At 37.1% G+C, this 27,882-nt stretch overlaps 2 protein-coding genes and 1 non-coding gene across 5 annotated transcripts in view; all 3 read right to left on the bottom strand.

Moving 5' to 3' along the window:
• Positions 1-3,399: 3,399 nt before the first annotated feature.
• On the bottom strand, positions 3,400-13,929 carry CLDN12 (claudin 12). Of its 2 annotated transcripts, XM_046021421.1 has the most exons (3): positions 13,835-13,929; positions 12,520-12,607; positions 3,400-6,717 (listed from the first exon to the last, which is right to left on the bottom strand). In XM_046021421.1, exon 3 carries the CDS (start codon positions 6,682-6,684, stop codon positions 5,950-5,952), a length of 735 nt encoding a protein of 244 aa, XP_045877377.1. In that variant the 5' UTR covers positions 6,685-6,717; positions 12,520-12,607; positions 13,835-13,929; the 3' UTR covers positions 3,400-5,949. The 2 variants fall into 2 exon arrangements, with proteins under 2 accessions (XP_045877377.1, XP_045877378.1); XM_046021422.1 differs by lacking the exon at positions 12,520-12,607 and having other exon boundaries at positions 13,835-13,918.
• Positions 13,930-20,997: 7,068 nt separating this feature from the next.
• On the bottom strand, positions 20,998-21,103 carry LOC123952366. Its single transcript, XR_006820619.1, has one exon. It is a non-coding gene; the product is annotated as a U6 spliceosomal RNA (small nuclear RNA).
• A 3,783-nt stretch (positions 21,104-24,886) lies between these two features.
• GTPBP10 (GTP binding protein 10) overlaps positions 24,887-27,882 on the bottom strand; it is a 28,989-nt gene continuing 25,993 nt past the window's right edge. For both annotated transcript variants that reach the window (XM_046019949.1, XM_046019948.1), the window contains 2 exons: positions 27,086-27,209; positions 24,887-25,267 (listed from right to left, as the gene is read on the bottom strand). In XM_046019949.1, the coding sequence (XP_045875905.1) occupies positions 25,029-25,267; positions 27,086-27,209 (363 nt within the window). In that variant the 3' untranslated portion in view covers positions 24,887-25,028. The remainder of the gene's footprint in view (positions 25,268-27,085; positions 27,210-27,882) is intronic.

A 27,882-nucleotide genomic window follows, 5' to 3' on the forward strand; every position in this document is an offset into this window, starting at 1 on the left:
TTAAGGCAAGAGCTTAGATTCTGTTCTGAAGGGTGGCTGCTGAATTATTTTAAGCAGGGGAAAGGCTAGGTCATATTTGCATGTTATTAGGTTCATTGTTACCTGTGTACAGAATGGATTGGTGAGGCAAAGGAAGACAGAGCAATACTGGAGACAGACCTGTTAAGAGTCTGTTTCAGAGAGTCCTTTAATCACAGGTGAAGTTTTATATCTCTCAGCCCTCACTATCGTTACAAAGTTCCTCATCAACTAGACTGAAATTCAATGAATTGAAAGAAAGGAAAAAAAGAAAAGCCCTAAACTGTAGCATTTGCTAATTTCTGTGGCATACATACATACCAACATGGCCAATGTCAAGCCACCAACATGCTGTCATGGGACAGAGAGCTGGGAAGAGAAGTGCACAAGTGGCCGGTACGACCTGGCTCCAGGATCCACTGGGACCATTTTCTTAAAACAGTAGTCAGGAGCAGGTTAGTAGCTCTAGAAATGAGGGACCAGTTAAGCCAAAGCCCTTGTTCACAAGGCCAACAGCAGAGAAGGCAAGTTTCGTAGGCACCTGCTTACCCTAGAGGGGGCTGCTGAGGGTTCCCACTACCTGCAGCAGACTTCTGTTGCTAAAATTTCCCCCTGGGCCTTCCAGATCATAGGATTAGCTCTGAGAGTGAAGGCAAGAAAAGGAACATGGGGGTAGAGGCAAAAATTATTTTTAAATATAAGTGAATTATTTGATTTATTTACTATAAGTAGCCTTTCAAACTGTTGAGAGTGAATCTTGGAGGGAGGTCACTAGGTATAACACGAAGTATCAATAATGCCTTTTCTCTAATGAGCAGCAGCTGTTACCTTTTTCCATAAAGTAAAACTCTGGAGACATGAATATATATTATTTCTAAAGAGGATTTTAATGAAGAAGGACCACTCAAAATTCCAATTACCAGATTCCTGCTAACAGTACCCAGTCACGTTGGGTTTTTCAAAGGAAAATTTTCTCTTTTTTACATTCACCATCTCATGTTCTTCCTCAGTATTTGCTTAAGAATTTGTTTTATAGAACAGTCTGAAACTTGGCATATTCCCAAACAAAATATAACAAACCAACCCAAATTCCCCATGAACAGCAGATTTGTGTATGAATATACTAGGCAGGCTACAGTTGTGCTTTTTCTACCCAAATTCCATAGCCCTTCAGATTTAGAACCTTCCTGAACTAGAGGGTGGGGAGACATGCAGCAGGGACAGGGGGAATGACCTTCTCCTAGAAAGATTCCTCCAATGTGGGGGAGGGAGAGTAAGAGGAGAGAGCCCTTAAGCTAACAGGTCAGCATGTTTTAAGGACTGAAGATATTTTCCTAATCGATGGAAATCGGATGGTTAATTAAGACTTGAGTTCTATGGTGCTGTGACTTTGATTTACATGTCTTCTGCAAGGAATCTCCCCTTTTTAGTTTTTCAGAAGACCTAAGACAAGCTCTTCAAAATCCCTCCTAAAAGAGTTACTGTACACAATATTTTGGAGAAAACTTAAGACTGTAAGTTTCTATGTTTTTTATAAAACTGAAGAGTGAGAGCAAGAGAAGAAAGCAAAAAGCAAAAATGGAACTGACAAGCTGCACATCTTTCCTCAAGATTAATCTAAAGCTATTTTTTTTTTTTTTTTAAGATTTTACTTATTTGGGAGAGAGAGAGTGCATGCCCACACAGGGGGAAGGACAGAGGTATAAGAAGAGGGACAGATTCTCTGTGAGCAGGGTGCCTGACCTGGAGCTAGATCCCAGGACCCTAAGCTCATGACCTGAGCCAATGTCAGATGCTTAATGGACTGAGTCACCCAGGCGCCTCTCAAACCATGTATTTTTTAATGGAAACACCACAAAAGCAATGGTGTGGCCTTACTGCATCCTATCAGGAGATGCATGGTGTTGGTCTTATTACTGGTGACTAAATTTGATCAGTTGGTTAAGGCTGTGTCTGGCAAGTTTACCCACTATAGTTATTATTCTTCCCTTTGAAATTAACAAGTCATTTGTGGAGCAGAATTTTAAGACTAATTATTTATAGGATATTTATCCCATTTTTCATCAAACTTTCACCAGCCACCTTTAGTTCTATTTATGTTTTCCTAACTCCATTTTCCCCTATATTTATTTCTTGTTATTTTACTATAACAAACAGCTTTTCTTTCTTTCCATTTCTATCAGTATAGACACACAGAGTTTTGCTTTATTCAATAGCTTATAACCCATTACTGTTTCTTTTGATGCCCAGATTGTCAGATTTGGACAGTGGGAACCTCAAGCTGGCTCCTATGTGATTTGGTAACTCCCCATCATTCTTTGAATGTTTCCTTACTTAACAGAAGAACAAGATATGCTGGGTTTGTTTTGTACTTTCCCTATCCCAGGACTGGAATCAGTTTTTTCTTGAAGAAGATCTGTTTTATGGTATCTGTTTTTAAAAGCAGGTCTTGGATAGTGGTTGTAAATAATCTGTATTTATCATTTCTGGTTGGCAAATTAGTCTCTGGTGAATTTCATTAGCATGGAAGGATTCTCTAGCACATAGTCATCCTCAATGAACCAGTCCAATTGAGAAGCAGACTCGGAATTGTGGTGTTAGCGTATTCAGCTGGGGATGCTCAACCTAAAGCAGCTTCTAGTGCAGTGAATGGCTCTTCCATCTAAGGTGCTACCATAGAGCAGGGCTCAGTGAGGACTACACGTGAGAACTAGCCCAGAAGGCTGCAATCCAAAAAACTAAAAGTTCATTCCAGGCTTCAAAAAATTTAAGGTGACTTACCTATCACGACCACTTCTCCTGGAAACCTCAAGTTCTGAAGAGTAAGGAAAGGTCCTCCTACCTAACCATTTGAGAACTCTCAATTTTCAAGAACACAGACCATTAGAAAATTCCACTGATGAGGCAAGAGGCAAGTCTGGCACACTAACTTCACTCAGTGGGTTTTTTTTTTTTTGTTTTTGTTTTTTGGTGGAATGTTGACACAGTCCAGTGAATTCCTGGGGGCTACTCTTAGAAATGGATGAAGGGTCTTGATGCTTCTGGAATAATAGACCCATGTTTTCTAATCCCTTTCCAATTGCTACTGTATAAGGCTTTAAATGGGGCTATATCTTTTTCAATTTACATACATTTGAGAAACATTTCTCAAAATAGTTTATTTATTGATTTATTTACTTTGAGAGAGAGTGCACATGTGAGTGGGGGTGGGGGAAGGGGAGAGAATCTTAAGTAGGCTCCATGCTCAGCGCAGGGCTCAATCTCATGACCCTGAAATCATGACCTGAGCCAAAATCTAAAGTCACTGAACCAACTAAGTCACCCAGATGCCCCTCAAAATATTTTACCTTAAAGCATTGAGGAAAAGGATAGAAACAAAACTTGTAAAAATACATCTTTTAATAAACACCAAGAAATACAGTGCAGTTTCACTGAGGTTTTACATTGCAGGTTACAACAAACATTATCTATTATAGTGTATAATTACAAGTAAAGGAAACTCAGAGGTTTTTTTTTTTTTTTTTTTTTTTCTCCCATGGCTGGATAAACCAAATCTGGTGCATGATACCACATTTAAGGTTTGTTTCAAGCTGGCTTCCATAAAAGGCCCTTAACATTAATAGCTTGCAGCAACTACAACAAAAAACACATCCCCCATCACAATGATAGCCTGATGAGTGCTCAAAAATTACTAAAAAGGACTGTAAATACTTGCTTTCCTTTGATGGCTTTTAAGAATAGCTACTGAGAGCAAATCTGAAATATTAAAGACAATAAGGGAAACTTCTGTTTCTTTTGCCTAGTGTATCCATAGTAAATACTAATTTGAGACTACAGATTATGAAAAGACTACAAAAGATGCTTATAGAAATAGCTTCACATTTATATCTATGATCCCATGGACTAAAACCTGTCTAGTGTATTAATGGCTGAGTCTACTTTTCTTTAACATTGTTGATACTAAGAACAGGAAAATAGAATTCTTGACACTTCTGGACAAATTTAGTGAGAGAGAGGACTGATATTAAATAGCAAAGGAGGAAACTATTATTAATCTTAAAATTAAACCTGCCATTGTCTTGGAGTGATCAAGATTCAGCTATGTCTGAGAAGAGTAAAAAGGAATGGAACTGAAGTTAATCAGAAGCTGTAACTAAAAAAACCATAGTTTTGCATGCTTTATACTAATGGCATTTAAAAATTATACAACGGAATTATTTGCTATATACATAAACTAGTGATGTAATTAGGAAAAAAAGAAAAGTAGTACTTATATCCACAGAAGTACCAGAATCATATCCAGATTTGCAAAGAGTTTACCATGCAACTAGTGGCTTGTGGAATTTGTAATGGTTAATATAAAAAAATCTTTATGAACATAATGCTAATGTGTAGCAAAGTATACCAATTAAGTCAGCAGCTCAAATTTTCATAAGGGTAAAGACCCAATATCCCTGAATTTCTAAGAATTCATTTCAGTGTTAACACAGGTGCATCTAAATGTTACTCCATTAGAAGAGATTTTAAATACTCCTTCCTCTTCAATACATCATCATACTTTCAGAGGTGAAAGGGAACAATTTAATTTCTTTACCACTTTTGCCCATTCTCATGAAGCTGATATATGTTATTATAGTGTCTAGGCTAACATAGGTGCTCTAAAGAATCCAATGAACTGAATTTCTAAGCTCTAGAATATTGCCGATATTATACAATAAGCCTGTCAGAAAGTCATGTCTCTAGTTGAAATATATTCCTTGATCAACGACTGAGAAATTAAGACCAGCTGCCAATAAAGTGAGACTGTTTCTAACTGTTAGATAATGGTTTGATCTTCTTTGTTATATTAAAATTTCTTAGTGGATGGGACCGGATTTCATACTTTTCATGTGTCCTCTATAGCACCCACTGAAGTGTGGAGCAATGATACATGCTCAAGGAAATAATCAGTGACGAGGGCAGGAACTGAATCAAGAGTGAATGTGGTCAAGGTGAAGCCATAACTTACTCCACTCATCATTCAAAAGGCAGTCCACCAGAATGAATCTCTGATGTTTTCAGTGAATAGATGCTTGTCCCCTACTACTGTCTAAAAGAGAACAAACCACTTGGGCCTCTTTCTTTGTCACTAAGAGATTATACAAGGCCATGAGTACTACTTGGTGGATGCTATCTGGGGGAAAAAAAGGCTTTTCTGCCACAGAGGGGAAGCACCGATTCATCACATGGTCCATTGTAACTCTAATAATACAATTTATAGAATCATTAACTTTAGAAATTATGTTAAATATTATCCATACTAGTAGATATTTAAAATGTTATGTTTATTCTCTCTGACATCGCTTAAAATGCATTTTTAAAAACACTGCCATGAGGTAGAAGATAAGGAATGCACAAAAGAAAGTATCTTCAAAATATGAAACTGTTTTATATAATTAGCCCCGAGAGAGAAGTAAGAAAAGTTACAGCCTTAAGCTGGTAGACTGACTACTGTTAAAATATTATGCTTACCTGAAAGAAATTTCTTATATTTGAAATTGCCCTTTTTTCCCAGTTTAAGGTATTATAGAAAAAGGACAATACACATTCTAAAATACTCATAAAGATCATGTACAATAGCCTCTTTTAGTCTTTGTATTTTACTTTACCATGTTGCTCTAAATTACCTCAACTGAGATACAGGTCCTTTCCACTTGAGTAACTGATTAGATATCAATATAGAGGTTAAAAATCTTTCTAGCATAAGAAGCAAGATAAAATGATTCACATTTAAAATAATGTACTTTTCATAAAACTAGCAGCACTTCATTCTACCAGGATATACAAATTTGGTTTCACTGACTGGTCGGAAACAAAAGAAAATGTATGTGGGTCCTTGTACAAGAGAAATGTGAGGCTACAAGTTTTCTCTGAGAACTAACTATTTCCACATTAGGTGGTGTGTGAAACTACTGGAATGTCAATTTCAATGGCAGAGAGGCGGGAGCGTGCTGAATAGGGCTGCGAGTAGGTATGCATACTGGGAGGATGGGAATACAGTGGCTGCCAGAACGGAGAAGGCAAAGATTTGCATGCACAGTACCAAATAAACAGTAGAAGGGAAGTCATATACAGGCCCCCAGCACTAGCCATAGTGACATACACTGCGTAGTCAAATGTAAAGACTGGCTCAAACTTCTTGTTCAGATGAATGTTATAAAAGATGACCCAGATGGAAGGGGAGAGGCTCACAGTACCTGCCAGGAAAAACAGCAGCCCGGCCACCAGGTGGCAGCCTGCACTATTGACCAGGCACTTGGCCAGTTTGATGTTGGGCACTGAAGACCTGAAGGCCGTGTTGCACATTCCAATCAGGCAGAGCAGCAGGGCACCCATCGCAATCAGGATGCTGAGAGGCAGGGCAAACTGGAGGACCCGCAAGTCCAGCTGGTCAACTGATGAGTACCAAGTAGTGTCATACATCAGGCAGTCACTGCTCCCATCATATCGGGCACACTTCACCCACAGGCCAGTGTACACAGTCAGATTCTTCTCGTTTCTGTTGAATGTGATCAGTCGTAATTTCCTCCAGTTGGGAAGCAGAGTCCCCGCAAAGAGGCCTGCTACCGAGGCGATTCCACACAGGAAGGAGAGGACTGTGGCTGCATGGACATCCCGACAGCCCATGGCAGGCAGGCTTGTGCAGTACTGTCAGTCAGACTGGGGGGTGACACACAAGAGGACACATCATAAGGGGACAATGAGAGCATAGCAGGAAGGGTGGTGCTGATTGGCAGCACAACTAATGATGTCAGTGCAAAGAGGGAAAGTCTGTCCCTGTTTCCTGTGTACAATATGAAGGTATATACACCAATGTGCATGTGACTGCAGAGCACAGGAGCACTCACCTATTGGTTGCCAGTGGCTGCGTCAGGGAACGACCAAACATCTGAGGTCATTGTACATGAGTATTTTATTTCCCAGCAAATCAGAGGAACAATCAGAATACTTTCAAATCCTCTTAACATTACATGCGAGTCTCTCAATTGTCAATAATCACTCATTCAACACACATCTACCAAATACTTCCCTGTGTCAGCCACTCAAATATATAGAGTCAGAGCACTCATCAACAAACACCACAAATTCAGCCTTCAATGCTCATGTGAATATAAAATGAAACTAGCATGCAGCTGAGGTGAAGGTGGCTCATAAAAAGACAAATATGTAAGAAAAGAAGGATCACAGGACAGCAGAATGGCTGAGGGAGGACCCTGACTGGGTTCCAATCCCCACTTCCTCACTTACTAGCCAAGTGACCTTGGGTAACGTATAGAATTCTGTGATTCCTTTTCCTCATCTATAAAATGAGAAAAATAACTGTACCTGGCTCACAGAGTTAAGTATTCAGTGAGTTAATATAGTGTTCACTGTTTAAAACATGTTTGGCACACTGTAAAAGCAATTCAAATGTTAACTACTTCTTAGCACTCAGTAACCAGCTCAGTGCCTGGCACATTGGGGCAGTTTAAAGAACACTGCTGAATAAATGTTAAGTAAGAAAAACCAACATCTCGGGGCGCCTGGGTGGCTCAGTGGGTTAAGCCACTGCCTTCGGCTCAGGTCATGATCTCGGGGTCCTGGGATCGAGTCCCGCATCGGGCTCTCTGCTCGGCGGGGAGCCTGCTTCCCTCTCTCTCTCTGCCTGCCTCTCTATCTACTTGTGATCTCTGTCAAATAAATAAATAAAATCTTAAAAAAAAAAAAAAAAAAGAAAAACCAACATCTCATTTCTATATACTAGCATACTGGATAATTACACAATGTAAATGAACGCTCCAGTGAGTTAGTCAAATGAAAAGAAGAGAACAAAGATACCTGAAATGATTCTGTTCAACTACTTCCTGGCTGATTCAAGATGACTTGCATGCTTTTCAAGTTATTACACTTGTGGTTATTGGTTATTATACCATTACTGCTCATATAAGATGAAAGCACAAATTCCTGAAGTAATGACAACCTATCTCTATTAAAACTATTGTAAGAAAAAGAAAAAAAGTAGCCAGGCCTTTCTTTCATTCCAAATTAAAAGGCTGTGTTCTTGTTCTGCATGTGACAAAGTATAAAGACCAGTATCTAGTTCAGCTTTAATTTAAGAGTTTGAAATGCACTCTCCAAACACCACTCAAGTGTATTTTCTCTGCTTTCTATCACACCCTCAATGAGGCAACACAACAGACCAATAAAGTAGCACATTTACTTTTTTTAGTCAGATGATGAAGGAAAAAGGTTGAGAATATTATTGTTTCTGAATACAGTATGTGTTCACATAGGTACAGAGTACCTATGACCCTCTGCAAAGTCAAATATTATCTGCTGTGATGGTGGAATAGAATTTCCAGGAGTTCAGGGGCCAGAAAGAAGATCAAAATGCTAAACTGGGTTAGGACTTGATCAAATGTGTCTGAATGGGAAGGTACATTTTTTTTCTTTAGAAAATGACATATTTGCATATTTAATCTGGTCATGTAAACTGGGAATAATTTTACTAGCAGAAAATATATAGGTATATACATACCTATATAACTGTACAATATAAAATCAGTTTAAGTACAAGTGAACCATATTTCCAAGTCCTCAAGTTAGGCATAGTTTCAGGTTTTTCCATTAATATTAATTTGCTACTTGTTTATCATGTTGTCTTCTGTCAATATTACCAAGAATAGCAATTACTTACAAATATATTATTTACAGATGAAAACAAATCAAAGGAATTATAGTCGTAATTTATATTTTTCATGCAAAATGGGGAGAAAAGCTATCTTGCTTAATTTTAGCAACCAACCACCTTGTTTCAGTAATGGATACTGTGGTTCAGGTTTGAGGATGTTTATGCTGGAAAAGGCTACTAATGATGTCAACCTCCAAAATGTAGCTTCTTACTAGTTTTTGCTCATTTACCTGTCTCCCCCATATGCTATGTACAGGTTAGCAACCTGTACAGTGCCTAGCATGTAAATCATTCTAGGAATATTTGAATAAATGAACACTGGCACTGTTCCAAGACCACAGTAACTCTCAAAGGTAGGCTACTGATAATGCAGAACTGGACAAAGAAGTAGCTATTACCAAGTAGTAATTCATTCAATGAATCAAATTCATTCAACTCAGGTATTTACTGAGTATCCAGCATATGCAAAATACTGTTAGGCCCTGGAACAACTGAAGATACTAAGATCTGGAACCTGATCCAATGTGTTAACAATCAAAGTGAGGGAAAGAATATGCTGTTCTATGAGGAGTCAATTATGCTGAGAGTGAATCAACTGTATGATTACTACATGTTAAAGGGTAATTGTTAAATATCAAGCAGAGTGAACCAATAAGGTACCTGTTTATAAAAAACGTATCATCCAGGGTTAGAGAAAGACCAAGCAATGAAAGAGAATGATGATTTGATTAAAGCTGTGAAGACATAAGAAAAAGGTTCCCTCTCTTTCTCTTAAAGCTTCAGAACTCCTTTAGACAATGTACTCACAGTTCTAACCCAATCATAAATTCCCTCTTGCTTTCAGAGATAGAGGTAAAAAACTTGGGAGTATCAATAAAATTGAGATTTCTCCAATCAAGCTGCCTTGTACCACTAATTCCTACAATGCAAAGGGGATGAGAAACAAGATCAGAATGAATGACTTTATTATTATAGATAAATTCCTGTAATTCTTAGATTATAGACTATCAAATGACACTAATGAGCAGAGGTGGGTCAATATTTACTTCAGAATCAAGTGTGTTCTAATTTATCTTGCATCAAATCAACACAAATATTGTATCAGTTGCCTGAACTTGCTTCTACTGAAGCATCATTAGCTCAGATCCCAGAGACTGACTGAAAGTTCTAATTTACATAGCCAACAAGGATACCATGACATTTCTTCAGAAGGGAAATACTATTAACCTCAATTCTTTAGCTAATTTCAATCTCAGTGCTGGAATTAATGTCCTTGCTCTTTATAACCTTCTCCAGCTACTTTCCTTATGACCTGTTCTTAACTCCACATCTGCATGATCTGTATCATGTATCTCACTAGAGGGATGAGGAATCATTTCATAGGGAGATGGAATAGAATTAGTGATTAAAAATTGAAAATAATGCTGATTCTCAGCTTAGTATTTGTTCAAATTAAGAGGGTGAAAGATCTCTACTCTTGTCCCACGCCAATTAATTTTTAACCCAAAATAATTGTTTCAGATGCAAATCTGATTATTTCACTATATTTCTTTCTTTCTTTCTTTTTTAAAAGATTTTCTTTTTAAGTAATTTCTATAGCCTTGTGGGGCTCAAGCCCATAATCTGGAGATCAAGTGTTGCATGCTTCACCAGCTGAGCCAGCCAGGTGCCTCTCACTACATCTCTTACTTTCAATGCCTTCCTATTTCCCTCAGAATACAGTTCCTAAATTTCAAGACTTTTCCATGGTTCCCAAAGATTCAAATCCCACCATCAGTTCCTATCAAATTCAAATTCTCAATCTCCTTATGTGTCACTCTCCATCTAACATGTTACAGACTAAGTAGCCATATTGCTTTTCTTCTAACTCTTCAAATTCTGTAGTTTTATATTTGGCTAAGGGTTTTACTTCATGCTATTTTTCCTTCTAGAACTTTAATTCCATTCTACTCTTTTCTTACCTAAAAGGTATTCATTTTTCTAATTTTCAGGGAGGCTGGTCCTAAACCTGTTCTCTCCTCCTTTATTCTTAACCTTCCCCCAGCCCTGGTTATACACTCTGAATTCACCTTTTTACCTACTCTTTGGGAGCAGTGATTATGCCTATAATTCCTTGTTTAGTATTTATCTTTCTCACTAGACTGAATTCCAGGATGACAGAGAGCCTTCTCTTTTATTCATTGTGTCCCACACTGATACACAGAAGGCAGCATTTGATTTGTTAAATATCTGAACAAACAAACAAACAAATGTGAAGTCCATATAGGTATGGTCAGGATCCAGAGAGAAAGTTACAGATCTGCTCTGTTATCAGTTTCTTTCCTTTCTTTCCTGCTTTCTTTCTTATTCATTCATTCATTCATTCATTCATTCATTCATTCATTCATTCATTCATATCCTGTGTGTTTGGCAGCCTCCAAGTTGCTTCTAGACCATGCCTTCCACTTTCCATTCTTTATTAGCCAGTCTCTCCCATTTTTTAAAACAAAGTTCATTTTCTTCCCCTAAGACAGTCCCCTAAAAATGAGACCATTCTCATGTATTTACCTAAAGACTATTCTTCCAAAAATATATAACTAAGTTTGGCAACACTAGTTAACTTTCACAGTGGCAAGAAGTCAATCAATTATACTTGTGCTGATTCTCATGTTTTCAACTCAATAGGTTTGTTACTACTGGATATATCCCCTTTTTATTAACAGGTTAATATATCAAATTAATTTCTGTTTATCCAAGCAATACTATTTTTAGAGTAAAACAATTTATTATATTTGTATTTGTATTTTCTTTTTAGTATAGCAATGGAGAAAAAAGATAAACATCTTTTTGCCATATGAAAATCTCTTTTTGGAACTGAAGAAAATGTGCCAGGTTAAGAACACACTAACAAATCTAAGTAGCACTCTTGAACACAACTAGGCAAGAGCCTTAAGCTGGGTCAGATATACAGATATCTGGGCTTGTTTTGAGTGGCAACTTGATATTATAGCCCAGGCAATCAAAGACCCAAATGCCAGTCACAACCTACCATTTACACACTGGGCAAGGCATCTATGTCCTCTGAACCTCAAATATCTCATCTGTAAAATGTCCCCCAAAGTATGTGTAAGATCATGAATAGTAAAGCCCTTTGTAAAACAGAATATGGTCAGAAATTTAAGTCTATAATGATTATTAGTAGGCTTATTTATTTTCTTTAGCTAGGAATGTGCTTTTCTTCTGGATCTCAGCAATCAATTACAGATGATTACAGCCATGTAATAATAATAACAGAACATTCTCTATGGAGTAGTTACTGACCATATCAAATAAGCACTCTGTTTCAAAACAAGCACTTCACATTTGTCATCTATTTCATGGTGATTTTTAGAAATAGATGGATAAAATTTGGTACACAGTTAAAGGTTATCAAATATGTCATTTTCAAATAAAAATGTTTTCAAAAAGATACCTGTCCTGTGGTTTTGAATAGCATTCAAAGAAGTCTGAGGCAGGAATAATACGTAACAGCTTTAGGAATTCACAGACCCACCACTATGTAATTTTTTTCAGGGATTATCCGGAATAGTTATATGAGAAGACATGTGTAACAGCAACTACATTACTTCTTGATGTAAGATGAGCAGTCCCTTTTACCTGTAATTGAGTTTTCTTAAAAACTACAGGTTATCAATCACTGCTCTCACAAAGGAGGTCTATCATAAAACTTCATTTTCTTGAACAAGAGAAAAACGTGACATCTGATATACAGTGGAAAAAGAAAAAGGAGTAAAATCAAAGGATGTACTTACTCTTTGAGGTACTTGACAAGTCTAAACAACTTTAATCAACTTAGAAGAAATAAATGCACATCTGAATAGACAGAAGAGATGATTGGGCCTAAAGAAATAGGAAAAATGTCCTAAATATATACAGTACTTCTTTAAATTATACGTGTGTGTATACACACACGCAAACACAAACACACACACACACACAATGGGTTTTTTAGATTCTATCCAGGACGAATAAGGAGGCCCAAGGAAACACTGTGCAGTTAGTTGTCTTGGAAGTAAAACAAATTCAATGTTTCTTTTGTACTTTTTAGAAGGATACGGATAACAAAACTAGGCTAAGTTGATCGGCACTGTGCGTCCTAAAATTTGCAACTAGAATGCTTTTTGAGTTTACAGTTCCACCAACGGCTCAACGTGCCATTTAAATATGTTTCCATAGATCTATTTTAACCATCTACAACTTCCTTTTCAAGTACTATTTATCACAATAGGTAGGATGAGGATGCAAACTTATAAACGCCAGAGAACTTCCTGGATTAAGGCATTTATCATTGGCCCCATTATTATGCAGAATGTCGTCCTCAACAGTTTCCCCAGAATAGATTTCAAATTATGATTTTTTTTTCTTTTCTAAATGTATGTTTCTTAAGTTGGTATCATGCATAACTGGTCACTCCCAATTAAGGGAAAATTGTTTTACAATTAAAAACTCACACTGAGCTTTCATTCTAAGTGGGGTTACCAAGTCTGGCCTTCCTCTAACGTAGTAATTGGCCCCTTCCAAGGTCGATTACACACAGCTTGGGCTTCAGAGTAAAGCAAACCAAGCTTCCAGCGCAACCCGCACTCCCCTTCCTCTCCTTTCCTTCCCTTCCAGCCCCGTCCTTAGGAGCACCAAAGCTAGCAGAAAGAAGGGGAAACCGCGGGGGGAGCTCTCCTGGTTAGAGCCAATAGAAAAGAGACCGCAACAGTGACTGTTACCGCTCTCGGAACAAGCCCACCCCTGCAACACTGAGTGGGTTTGAACCGCGAGCAGGTCATCATTACACAACCAGCTGGTGATTCAAAAATAGCAACCTGCAGCTCCACACCGCACACCCAGCCGGCCAAGCCCTAGCCCTCGGCTGCTCCTGCAAGACATCTCGACATTTCCATTCTCCTGTGTACACAATTTTTTAAAGCCTTATCAAATATCTCATTCAATTTTCACATCCACTAATGTGGTCAACAGTTTTCAGTGTCCCTGATTCCCTTCGATTTAGCTGTTTTACACAAAATCCTCAACGACTTATGCAAAAGACCCCCAAATCAGATTCTTGACGACACCTACCTGTTCCTCACATCCAAGACATTTCACTCTCCCACACTGAGGAGCTTCTTAGAGCGTCTCCCCCTCAGCTTCCCAGGAAGTGCGTTCCTAGCGAGTCGCCCCGGAGGCTTCTGGGAGCGTAAGGTTTTCCCGAGGCTCTACTCAGGAATGCCCTGGATAACTGGGAGACTACAATTCCCAGAATCCACTGGGCCGCGGCTGCAGGCAACATCCTGCGATCGCCTCCTGCCTTTTCCCCCCATCTCCCGCCCCCTTACTCCTGTTGGACCGTTAGCTCCATCCAGATTTGGGTTACAGGTGTTAAAAAAAAAAAAAAAAAGTTAAACGAAACAAAACTAAAAATGGTTTGGAGTTGGGTACCCAAGTAAATATTTCCTACTAAATGTGACCTCCCCGTAAGGTTTGTTAACAAAAGTGCTTAAATACTTTTATCCACAAAGCATTTACAAGGTACAAAGTAGAAAAGCTCAAAACTCTAGAATTGATTTTGAAAATGTTCAAAGATACAGAGAACTTGAATAGTACAATGAACACCCATATGCTCACTTTCTGGATTCAACAATTATCCACATTTGTCACATTTATCTTATCTCCACTTACGTTGTGATCACTAAGGTGATAGGCAACAGGACACTTCAGCACCCTTAGTTTTAAAATTTAAGAATACATTTAACTGCCTACTTTAATATGGGGTTTTGCTACATATTAGTTGGGTGGCCTTGGGCAAGTTACCTCTCTGAGGTTATCTGTAATGAGGATAATAAGATTACCTCCGTCATAGAATTGTCTTGAAAATTAAGGAATTATATACAGGCAAAGCGCTGAGCACATAACTAGCTATTATATATTTAAAATAACTTTACTCTTCTGCACAATTTCAACTATCCTGTCTCTTTCTTTGTGGCTTCTCCTAAACATGAAGCACTTTATTAGTGAATATTGGAATTAAAGTAAAGATTTTATTTTTAAAATAAGTCTTGTATAGGACTGATGCATTTTACATATATAAAGGATGTGGAAGTGTCGCGATGCCTACTAATTTCAAATGGACACGCAGAGATAAAGTAAATGTGGCAAATGCTGATAATTCTTGAATCTAGATAGAGGAAGTGTATGGGTGTTCATTTACTGTTCCAACTCTCCGTATCTTTAAAATTTTTAAGATAAAAGTTTGATAAAAGCATCAATTTTAAACAAAAGTAAAGGGTTATACCCATCCTTATCCCACTCTTCCCCTGTACTTAACTTGGGCAAGTTAAGTAGCCTTTTTCTGGCTCAGGGTCTTACCTGTAGTTTAAAAAAAAAAAAGTAGTAAAAAAAATGGTAAGGATTAAGTGAGTACTACTATAGAGAAGTTTACAACAGTGTCTGACGTTGTTTTTACCATTTTTATGTTTGTGTTGCTCAAGGAACTTTTTATTAGTGATGGAAAAGGGGGAAAGGCTACTATATGTCCATTATAACACCTTCTCATCTTCCACACTGCTTCAGAAGATGGATAGAATTACCTAAGTCCTGAAGCAATCCAATCCCAAAACTAGACCTAGAAATGTAATTATGAGAAAGAAAGATTGGGGGTAAAAGGATCTCTGAGCTCAGGCCAGCCAGATGGATGATGGCAATATGACATAGCACATCTCACTTCTTTGCTCTGAATTTCAATTCTTTCATCTACAAAACTGAATTGAATCCAATAACTGTGTACAAAATCATTTTATAATTTGGTTCCCAATCACAATGAATTAACCTGGTTAGCAGACTTTGGCTGGGATGTATATGTACTTGATTATAAGGATTTAAAAAAAAATAACAGCACCAAAAGGAAGGGATGGGCTATTTCTAAACTTACTGATAAGTTTACATCTATGGCCTTTGGTATGGCAAAGATAGAACAAAATACTTATGTACCATAGTGGGACTAGATTTTTGGAATATCATTCTCAGAAGTACTTTCGGTAAGACTTTAGATCAGCAATTAACAATCCTGGCTTTCCATTTTTTCTCAACAGAGAAACTCATTAAAGAGTAAATCAAATCTTAAAACAAATTCACTGCCTTGCACCACCACCAAAATTCTACAAATATCTATTTACTGTATTAGTTTCCTATTGCTGCTGTACCAAATTATCACAAAGTTCAGTGGCTTAAAATAACCACAAATTTATTATTTTACAGTTCTGATCGCCAGAAACCTGACGGAGATCTTACTGGGCTTAACTAAAGGTGCTGATAGGGCTGTATTTATTTTTTCTGTGGGCTTCAGGGGAGACTGTTTCCTTTTCTTCTCCAGCTTCAACTGCAGACACCTGCATTCCTTGGCTTATGGCCTCCTTCCATTCCCAAACTCACCAATAGCTGCTCCAATCTTTCAACATCTAAATCACACACATGCGACTCTAATGTTCTTCTGCATCGCTCTTTTGAGAGCACTTGTGATAACATCAGACCCACTCAGACCATCCCAGATAATTTCTCTTGTTTTATGGTCATCTGATGAGCAGCTGTAATACTCCCTCGCCATGTAACAGAATGTATTCACAGAGCCTCAAGATGAGGTTTAGGACATCTTTATGGGACCATTATTCTACTTGCCACAGTCACTAATCACTTCTTTCTATTTGAATCCAAGGGTCTCTTTTTGGTCTTCATTCTCTTCCACTTCCTCCAGGTCCACATTGCACAATTCTGATTGCCTCTTTTTTTCCTAAACTCTGCTTTCTCATTTTTGGAAACACCAACATTTCTACTTCTCTTCTAGTTTACCTGATTTGTTCCCTGTCTGCCTGTTGCTTTCATTTTCTCATCCTTACTTCCCAGTTATCAAAAGGCTCTGTCCTTTTTCAGAGGGCAACCTGTTTTTTTATATCCCCAAATCCACATCTGGCTAAGACTTTGCAAAATTTCAGTACGATTTCCAATTACCCCATATGATTAACTATTATTACTTTAACATTCTCCAAATATAAAATAATTGTACTGTTTATGTCTTCCATCATTCCTTGTCAGTGGTTTCCCCTCTTATCTTTCTTTGGTATCTTCTTTATACCTTTTACTCAAATTAGGAACAACACCCTGATTCTTTCTTTGAAATATCCATTGGCCCCCTATTCACTACAAAGAATTGTCACAATCCTAGTTAAAGCCCTCACCTTGGGGCGAACGGGTGGCTCAATCAGTTAATTGTTGGACTCTTGGTTTTGGCTCAGGTCATGATCTCAGGGTCATAGGATCCAGCCCCACATGGAGCCTCAGCATGCAGTCTGCTTGAGATTCTTTCCCTTTTCCTCTTCCTCCCTCTTCCCAACCCCCCCACCACTCACACGCACGCTCATGCTCTCAAATAAAATCTTAAAAAAAAAAATGAAGCCCTCAACTCTTTACATTAAGATATGTGCAACCATTTCCTTACATATATATTAATGTCAATTTAAGAATAATAGAGAACACTCAATACTTATTACATTCCAAGGATATTTTCTATGAAATATCTAATTTAATCACAATAAATCCATATTAATGACAAATTGAGACACAGAGATTAAATAAGGTGCTCGAAATCAAGAAGTAGTAAGTGAAGGATATTCCCAAAAGGTTGCTGTCACCATTCAGAACTCTTCAGCTTCAGGGCAGTCTCTTTACTTTGGATTTCTGCAGCTAAAACTTACTCTAAAGGCTTATTGATGTTATTCCTGAAGTTGGAATGTCTTCCCACTACCTTTTCTGCTCAAATCCTACCTACCTTCCCCCTTGTCTGAATAATTTTATTTTCTGTAAATTATACACATCAACTCCAAATGGAAACTAACTGGCACATAATATTCCCTTTTTTTGTGTTAGTCATATCTCACCACAATATTTCCAAGTCCCCAACTGAAACTCAACAAACCCAAACTGAAAAAACCTCTGGGGGTGCCTGGGTGGCTCAGTCGGTTGAGTGTCCAACTCTTAGATGTTGGCTCAGGTCATGATCTCAGGGTCTTGAGATCGAGCCCTAAATCAGGCTCCATGCACAGCAGGGAGTCTGCTTGGGATTCTCTCTCTCCCTCACCCTCTGGCCACCCGCCATGTGCACTCTCTTTCTGAAATAAATAAATACATCTTAAAAAAAAAACCTCCCCATTTACTATTTTTTGGAGGAGCCTACCAAATAAAAAATAATAACTATCTATTAATTGGGAAGTATAGAGAGAAAAATAAGTAAATGTTACAGGAAGAATGTGTTCCTCAAAAATTACAACGCTGGAATCCTAACTCTTTCAATATACCTCAGGATGTAACCTTATTTGGAGACAGGGTTTTTATAAAGCTAATCAAGTTAAAAAGAGGTCATTAGCGAGACTTACTCCAACATGACATTTCCTTATGAAAAGGAAAAACTTGGAGACAACCATACACATACACACACACACACACACACACACAGAATACCATATGAACATGAAGGCAAAAACTGGGGTGTTGCCTCCACAAGCCAAGGAACACTACAAACCGCTAGAAGCTAGGCAGGTGACACGGAAGAGAATCTCTCTCAGCAACCCTCAGAAAGGACCACCTCTGTCAGCATCTTCATCTCCCTTTCTGGTTTCCAGAATTGTGACACAATATATTTCTGTTGTTCAGTTTGTGGTACTTTTTTAAAGTAGCCTTAGCAAACTAATACAGGAAATAAGGGAAGAAGGTTCTGGATAATCAAGCAGTGAGCTGTCACTTTAAAAATAGTTGGGACTTTGTTGTCTACTACAAAAGAGGAAGGGTGACCGCAAGTTTCCAATATTCTTTAATAAAGTGACTGGTGAATAAGGGGAAGGAGGGAAGGAAACTGTACAAAAGAATTGGCTTAAAGCAAGATAACTGAAGGCTTTTGCCTATAATTGCATTCAGGTGTTGTAAATCTTTGTCATGTACCATGCCCATTACCCTCTCCTTCGACCACCACTATTTTTAACCTAGTTTTTACAGATAAACCTGTATATTAACTTTTGATGACTGTGTCACAAATTTGGAATTACATTAGTGATTCTTTAAAGCAGGCGAGTTTTTCTGGTTTCTATTTTTATAAGAAAAGCCATGTATGCACATTGTTTATTGTTCTTATAACTTCTCTTGACCTCAAGGTAGTATCAGTTCATGTTAAGATTTGTTTTTGAAACTGAGCCTCAAGTTTTTTATAGTACTCTTATTTCTCCCCCTTAGGACTTGGTTGACCAGAGGCTTTTACTTACTGTCACTCAATCATGTGGCAAATCCACTGAAACCCAGAAGCTTCTACTCAATGCCTGCTCTTGATTTAAAGTTTTCCAATCTCCCTCAATTTGCAGCAAACCATATACAAATAAAACTAAAGGCATATTTTAGATTTATTATCACATCCTTTTTCTTGGGGCACCTGGGTAGCTCAGTTGGTTGGGCGACTGCCTTTGGTTCAGATCACAATCCCAGAGTCCTGGGATCAAGCCCCGCATCAGGCTCCTTGCTCAGCGAGGAACCCACTTCTGCCTCTGCCTGCTGCTCCCCCTGCTTGTGGTCTCTCTCTCTCTCTCTGAAAAATAAATTAAAAAATAAAAGAAATTCATATCCTTTTTCTTAAGAAAATTAGACCCTGGTCTTCTTAAAGCCTATCATATTGGAATAATACCAGTAATAATGTTTGATAACAAATAAGAAAATGAAGGCACTGGTTAGAAGATATTGGCAGCATCAGAAAAATATATTAAAGTATGTGCCATTGGGGTGCCTGGGTGGCTCAGTCATTAAGCATCTGCCTTCGGCTCAGGTCATGGTCCCTGGGATCAAGCCCCGCATTGGGCTCTCTGCTCAGCAGAAAGCCTGTTTCTCCCTCTCCAACTCCCCCTGCTTGTGTCTCTCTCCCTCTCAAATAAATAAATTAAAAAAAAATTTTTTTTTAAAAGTGCCATGAACAAAGGAAGCTTTGTCCTTTGCTTTCAACTTCAATCACTTAAAGTTTAAAAAACAGATAGAAAAAGCTCCAACTTTGGCATATATTGCTCCAAAATTACTGCATTTGCTGTTCTTCAAATTCTAAGTATTTCAGAGGACAGGATTCAAATAATAGCTATGCTTCACATAGCTTAGTATCTGGGGCAACCCAATCAATTTAATTTCTATTATAAATACATTAATAATATACACAAAGGTGACTGACTGCTTCCCCTGAAGTCTTCCAAGTACCCAACAACTATTAATTAAGCAACAGTCATAAAAAAAGAAACAGTAAAAGTACAAAAATTAGAACTGCCTAAAAGTAATGACTGGTTATGGTCAGAAATGGTAGTTGAAACTGCACTTGGCTTTTTCACACTTCTGACAGCCAGCTGAGGCAATAACCCACATCACTCCTGAATTATCCACAGAGAAATACTACAACTCTCCAACATACATGCTTTTCTTTCTTTTATCTTTCATGTTCTCATTTCTATCACCTACTTGATTTTGCTTTTCCTTCAACTGGCTTGTGACACCCACTTAAAGCTAAGAGATTTCTCTGATACTTTCCTTCTCCTTGCCAAACTTTAGTCACAAAAAACCAAAACCAAAAACAAAAACAAACAAAAACCCCCAAACAAAATGCTTCTCTGACATAGCTGTTTAAGAAAAGAAATAAATTTTTCATTATTATTTAACTTTGCAGGAAATATTACAACATGTTGTCTGCCAACATTTGTTAACTATGTTTATCTAAATGGCTTAATTCCCAAGGAATAAACTCTTGTGAGGCAAAGACATTTTTAAATTATAAAATATAGTACACTCCCCCACAAGTTAAAAACACTCAAAACAGGGGCACCTGGGTGGCTCTGTCAGTTCAGTCTGCCTTTGGCTCAGGTCATAATCTCGGGGTCCTTGGATCTAGCATTGCATTGGGTGCCCTGCTCAGCTGGGAGCCAGCTTCTCCATCTCCCTCTTCCCCTCTCCTCTCCACTCCTTCTTGTTCTCTCAAAAAAAAAAAAAAACAAAAAACAAAAAACCCAAACATCCATTCATCTAATTGTAAATGACCACAAGGCAATATAGTATGTGGTTGTTTTTTTTTTTTTTCATTTTTGCTGAATTCTTTTTTATTTTTTTTTATTAACACATAATGTATTACTTGTTTCAGGGGTACAGGTCTGTGATTTATCAGTCTTAACACAATTCACAGCACCAAAAATATGGAATGCTTCACGAATTGCATGTCATCCTTGTGCAGGGGCCATACTAATCTTCTCTGTATTATTCCAACTCTCGTACATGTGCTGCTGAAGCGAGCACAATATAGTGTGTGTTGAAAAGAAATAATATTTGTGAACAACCCAGTACATTGCCCAGCATATGGAAACATTACTGTGTTAATTATGATTATTAGCACAGACCACGTACTCAGTTTCTCAATTTGTTTCACTTGTCTATCCATAAGGAGAGACAGATTTAACTTAAATTTGAGATACTCAAAGGTTTAAAAATATACTTTAAATTCAACTCACAACTTGGTCTTCAAACAAAATGTTTCCATGTTTTTGAAATAAGATGTCTTCTGTGTAAGGTTTACAATTTAAACCACTGCTAATTTTCATTTCATTTTTTAGCTATAGTTTGTAAGCTAACTTATGCTGCTGCTTTGAAACATTTTAAAAAATTTATTACATATGCATTTAAAAAATAGCTGTCACTTATTACTTATCTATTTATTTATTTAAAGTAAGCTCTGTATCTAATGTGGGGCTTTGACTCACGACCCTTAGATCAAGAGTCACTATCATATGATCTCCCTGATATGAGGACATGGAGAAGCAACATGGGGGGGGTAGGGGGATAGGAGAAGAGTAAATGAAACAAGATGGGATTGGGAGGGAGACAAACCATAAATGACTCTTAATCTCACAAAACAAACTGGGGGTTGCTGGGGGGAGGTGGGATTGGGAGAGGGGGAGCGGGCTATGGACATTGGGGAGGGGAGGCGAACCATAAGAGACTATGGACTCTGAAAAACAACCTGAGGGTTTTGAAGGGTCAGGGGTGGGAGGTTGGGGGAACAGGTGGTGGGTAATGGGGAGGGCACGTTTTGCATGGAGCACTGGGTGTTGTGCAAAAAGAATGAATACTGTTACACTGAAAAAATAAATAAAATGAAAAAAAAAAGTAAGTGTAAAAAAAAAAAAAAAAAAAGAGTCGCATGCTCTACTGACTGAGCCAGTCAGGCACCAGAAACATTATTTTTAATGTAATTTAATGATATTACAATTTCTAGAGGGACCTTACCTTTGTTAACTATTTTTTTATCTGAACTCTGCAAACCCTATGAAACTACTTAGAAAATACTCCATGTGTTTATGTACATGTTGGCAAGAAATCTTTAGCTTTCATTAACTTTCTCAAAAGAGTATCTGTACTCCATCCTCCCAAAGCAATGAGCTAAGACATACAACTTTACAAGAAAACTAACTAGATAAAACCTGAAATAAATAGCCTTGACCTGATTTTTTCCATTATGAAGATTCCCCCCAATTAGATAATACATGTTTACCACTTAAAAGAAAACATTAGGGGCTCCGGGGTGGCTCAGTAGGGTTAAGCGGCTGACTCTTGATTCTGGATCAAGTCATGATCTCAGGGTTGTGAGACAGAGCCCCACACAGGGCTTTGCCCTCAGTGCAGAGTCTGCTTGTCCTTCTTTCTCCCTCTCCTTCTACCCCTCTCCCCATGCATGCTCACTCATGCTCTCTAAAATAAATAAAATCTAAACAAAAACATTAATTTTCTATAAAGTTCATTTTGCTATGATACGAATAATATGGATATATATTGCAAAAATAACAATGTATTTTGGGAACATTTTTATTCATAGGTGAAATCTTCGAAGCACGAATCCAGCTTCACAGTATAATACACTTAATACCTGACAGTATCTGGCTTGTAATTCATGATGGTAAATCAATCTGACACAAGTTCTTCAAGAACTACTGGGACTTGGTAAAAATTTAGTATACGCAGCACACTGATACCTTGGCTATTCAGTAATATAAAAATTAAGTCTTTCAAAAAGTATATATATTTTGAAAGGCAAAAATGAAAAAATCTTGCTTAAGGACAAAATAAATGGCATCTGAGATGTTAATGTATTTCAAAATAAATCTTTAAGTTCTTAAAATGTATTTTTTGTAAAATAAAAAGGGATCCAGATTTTCTCCTGTTTAGAATAAAAATCAACTATCAACTTTCATTAACTAGAAAATATAAACCATGGAACATTTAGTGAGTTACATAACACAATGCTTCATTTAGTTGTAGAGTAGTGACCTGGCCATTACTAACAAATAAGATGTAATTCCTCTTAATTCTCAGCACATATCTACTATCCTTTGCCACAGCAGAAAATAAGATTATGGTGTCAGAACTTCAGAAATTCACCTGATGAAACTGTCCTCACATTGCTACTTCTATATATTTAGGAAATAATATAAGTTAAGAGAAAAACGATACCAAAGTTATAAACATAAAGCATACCCAAAATGAAACATGATCAGAATGATCAGTACAGATGTTCAAATTCCGAATGCTCTCCTCACTCTTACTTCTTTGCTATAAAGCAGGACCAAAATATTCTAACCCCCTGCAGTTTCTGCTATTGAATGTGAGGTCCATAAGGGCAGCAGGTCCTGTCTTCAACACTGTACACGCTGTGCCTTGCACAGTGCCTGACAGATGGGAGACACTCAATAAATACCTGTGCAATGAAGGAAAAAGAAATACAAAAAAGCCATTGATCTGGGGCCCTGAATGGGAGGTGGGAGTGGAGAACAGAAAACATAACAAATAAAAGTGAAATAATACTTGTAAACATTCATTCACATTGTCACATCAGAAGAAATTTAAGGAGAACAATACTGACATGATTTTTACGTAATACTTATAACCACATGTAAAGGCTTCACTGAGGCTTAAATTCCAAAAAAATTTCTAATAATTTAAAAGCAGCTTTGAAGAATTAATTTTAAAAGCTCATTAACTTGCTACTATTTAAACAACAACAAAAAACCCAACTCAGAAAAGGTTTATATAATGAATTCATTTGAGTAAAAAGATAAATGAATTAAAAAATTCTGCTGGAAATAAGAAATTATTAACAGTGGTTTTCTCTGGGAAGGATGAGAGGGCCCATGCAGGAAGATGGGAAGTTTTTTTCCTTTATATGCTTTTGGGTGGTTTATGTTTTATTTCTTACAATGAACACATATATTTTATAATAAAACTAATGAAGAGAAAATGTCCAATTTGTATTTCTAAAACACAGAAATTTAGAAATTTTAATATCAATATACTGATGATTGATAATATTGTTTCAAATCTGCACTTCCTATTACTTCTCTTTACCAAAATATGAAAACAAGACAGATTTGAGTGCAAGAAAATGAGACATATACCAAACTGCTCCAAAGCAGGAAAAAAGATTTATAATTAAGAAAGAAAATTTTCCAAAAGCTGAAACTATAATCATCTACCTGCTGGTTTCTGTTAAATATTATCAGTGATCTTTATTATTACTGAAAATACGTTAAAATTTCGGGTTTTGAAGTTTTCCAAAAAAGGTAACTATTATATAATTAGTAGAACCAGGTATACGACAGACTCAAAAACAAACAAAACCTGGTTGCTCATTTGAATAATATTCTAGAGAATGCTCTTCTGTTTATATATATATAAATGATCTCACTAGAGATGTCATAACTACAGGAATATCAGAGGATTTTATTATGGGTGGATTGGCCATAAAATATAAGTTGTCATTTCTAGGTGTTAGTTTTTTATTATCTATACACTTAACTACAAAACAAGAAGGTATGGTTCTTGAATGATGGCATTTATAGCAGAAGGTTAGTAATAACTAACCTTCTAAAGAATACATGTCTGTAGAAAAACTTTCAAATGAATATAATTTCAGTATCATTTAAAATTTTTTTTTAATTTTAAAAAATATTTAATTTATTTATTTGACAGAGAGAAACATCACAAGTAGGCAGAGAGGCAGGCAGAGAGAGAGGGGGAAGCAGGCTCCCCGCAGAGCAGAGAGCCCGACACAGGGCTTGATCCCAGAACCCTGAGATCATGACCTGAGCCGAAGGCAGAGGCTTAACCCACTGAGCCACCCAGGTGCCCCTCAGTATCATTTTTAATAGATTTAAATTACATCTATCTGGGGCTAATGACAATTTTTTGGTGGTGGCTCACTATAAGATATTGTACTGGAAATCTGTAAATTAAGCAACTGTTTCTTATGATATGCATCATCTTCCTGATTGGCATGTTCATCTAGAGATTTTCTTATACAGTTCTTTAATTCATCAATTCCTTTTCCTGTAATTGCAGAGATGGGGATGATATGTTGGAACTCCATGGTCCTCTCTGGAATCATGTTTTTTTCAAATAGATGCAGAAAATCTGAAACAAGGAACACAAAACTAAGCTGATTTTCATTGTCTTTGAAAGTAAATTAAAACTATATTAGAGGTTTATGAATCAAGGTAGTAAAAACTAGTATTATTAATTTTTTCCTTCCCTCATTAATAACCTCTCAGAAACTTTTGTTTTTACAAATGACAATGGCAAGATTCTAAGCACATGATAGGTGCTTAGCAAATATTTTTTGGATGAATATATTTTAAACCAAATTAAGTAAAAATAAAAGATAAATCATACATGCTTTATTTACAGAAGCAAAAAATTTGCTTTTTCTGGAGGAGCTCAATGAAGTCAGGCCACACAGATTTTCTAAAAGACGTATGTATAAAAATAACATCATTCATGATTGGGATTTTGTAACTTGCCTCAATACAAGGTGGCCTTTAGCTGCCCTAAACTACAGGCTTATTATCTCTGGCGTTGGAGCTGTACTAAAGCTGTACTAAAATTGAAAGGGGTGTGGGGACATTTTAATGGGATATCATTTCAGATGAGTTCAATCTATCACCCCACAGGGGCTGACAGCTATTATATTACTTTTTCCTCTTCTCTGCCTTCGAGACAATGGGAAGGGAGAGGCACACTGATGGGATGGGTTAACATGGATATGCACTGGAAAGGCTGGACTGAAAGAGACTGGACAAGTAAATATGGAACTTCATTTGTGAGAGTCGAACAGCCACAAGGAAGGCCAAAGATGTTAACTCAGGAATTATCACTGAGGGCACTGTATTTTGTTTTATGACAGACCAAAATAGCACAAACTCTTGAGTTACTCTCCCTTTTGACACCTCCTCCGTAAATTCCCTTTTCTGCAAGACCAACTAGCAAATAGATCTAATGACCTCATAAAGCAAGTGACATTATAGAATAAAGAGTACTCAGTAGTTCCAGGAATATTTATATCCTGAAAGTAATTTATTAACTCAAGGACAGCTCCAATACGTAAATTATGTAGGGGAAAGATTTCTGTAAGGGAGAAAGGATCTTCTGGTGCTGTGTGATAGCCCCAGTATACTATAACTTATTTTCCCCATTTCTATAAAAGGATAAAAACAGGGAATTAGTACCATTTAAAAACACATTAGCCACCTTCTATCCACCTGACTTTTTCTCCTCTACTAGACTCAGAAAAATGAAAACATCATTACTGTAGGATAGGAAGTGTTCTGCAAAGGTCAATATTCAAAACTGGAGAGTCCCTTTAAATTCCTTTACACGAAGTGGTCCATTTAGGAACAAATTTCAAACAAATAAATCCTTTTCCAACAACAGCATTATTATTCTATGTCACACATATGTAGGTACTTAAGTTCTTTTTAGAAGATTAGGACTCTTCAGGGTACTTTGCTGGCATTGCAAAGATACATACCTCTTTAGAACTATTTGCTCTGGTTTTAAATTTATTGTATTAGGGGAATTTAATGTATTAGGGGAATGAAGGTCTAGAACTTGTGAAGTATGTTAAAGTAAAAGAATTTATAGGTAGATGTTGACTTTCTTCTCTTCTGATCCAACTCCCATTAACTCTTTAAGGGCCTAGTTTAAATTTTACTTCTTCATGAAGCCCGACTTTTCCTTTTGTCTCTGCTAACTTACTGTCCATATCACAGTTCTGAAACTTGATGAGTATTATGCTACAATGTTATTTAAAGTTTCATATTAACGTGTTCTTTCTTCATAGTTTTTTTAAGAGTAGCAACTGTCAGTTTTCTTTTGCATTGATTACACCACTTAGCACTTTCTGCATGCAATAGCTAATCATTAAATTGGCATTAAATGAACAAATGGGTTTACCTTTAGGATTCTGGAGTTGATTCATCAGTACATGGTATTTATCCTGAGCACCTGGCAAGTCCATTTTATTAACTGCCAGAAGTGCAGGTTTTGTCTGAAGTTCCTCTTTGTACAACTCCAATTCCTTTAAAAAAAAAAAAAAAGAAAAGAAAAACCAAGTAATTTTATTAAAATAAATATATAGATTACCTATTTGGTAATATCTTTCTTTACTTTGTAGGCCTGGGTAATCTAAAGCCCACTGACATTTCTGAAATTCAATAGACCACAACAGCCACAAAACTAAATGACAAAGAAAATTCATAAAATGCTCACTGGTTAGGTCCCATGTTAATATATTTTAATTCAAATGACATCTTAGAGACACAGTGATTTGTACATAGGGCCAAATACAGATATCTAGACTTCTATTAAACACACTGATAAAATTCAGAAGTAAATAGTAACAATCTAATGCTATATTTATATTATTCTTAGAAAAAGTAAGTGTGCTTAGGAGTAAATTTTCATGACCATAGATTAGGCAATGGTTTCTTAGCTGTGACACCAATGCACAAGCAAAAGACAAAAATAGACAAAAAGAACTTCATTAAAATGTAAACCTTTGTGCTTCAAATAATATAAAGAAAATGAAGACAAGGGCACCTGCATGGCTCAGTGGGTAAGTATCTGCCTCTGGCTAAGGTCATGATCTCAGGTTCCTGGGATGGAACCTCCTGTCAGCCTCCCTGCTCAGTGGGGAGTCTGTTTCTCCCTCTCCCTTTGCCCCTTCCCCTGCTCATGCACTCACTCTCTCT

Source organism: Meles meles, chromosome 10 (assembly GCF_922984935.1).
Source record: "Meles meles chromosome 10, mMelMel3.1 paternal haplotype, whole genome shotgun sequence".
In the NCBI taxonomy this organism is placed as follows: domain Eukaryota; kingdom Metazoa; phylum Chordata; class Mammalia; order Carnivora; family Mustelidae; genus Meles; species Meles meles.

What these genes read in the sequence shown, in the direction of transcription:
- CLDN12 (XM_046021421.1), bottom strand. Translation starts at nt 6,684, where the DNA reads ATGGGCTGTCGGGATGTCCATGCAGCCACAGTCCTCTCCTTCCTGTGT.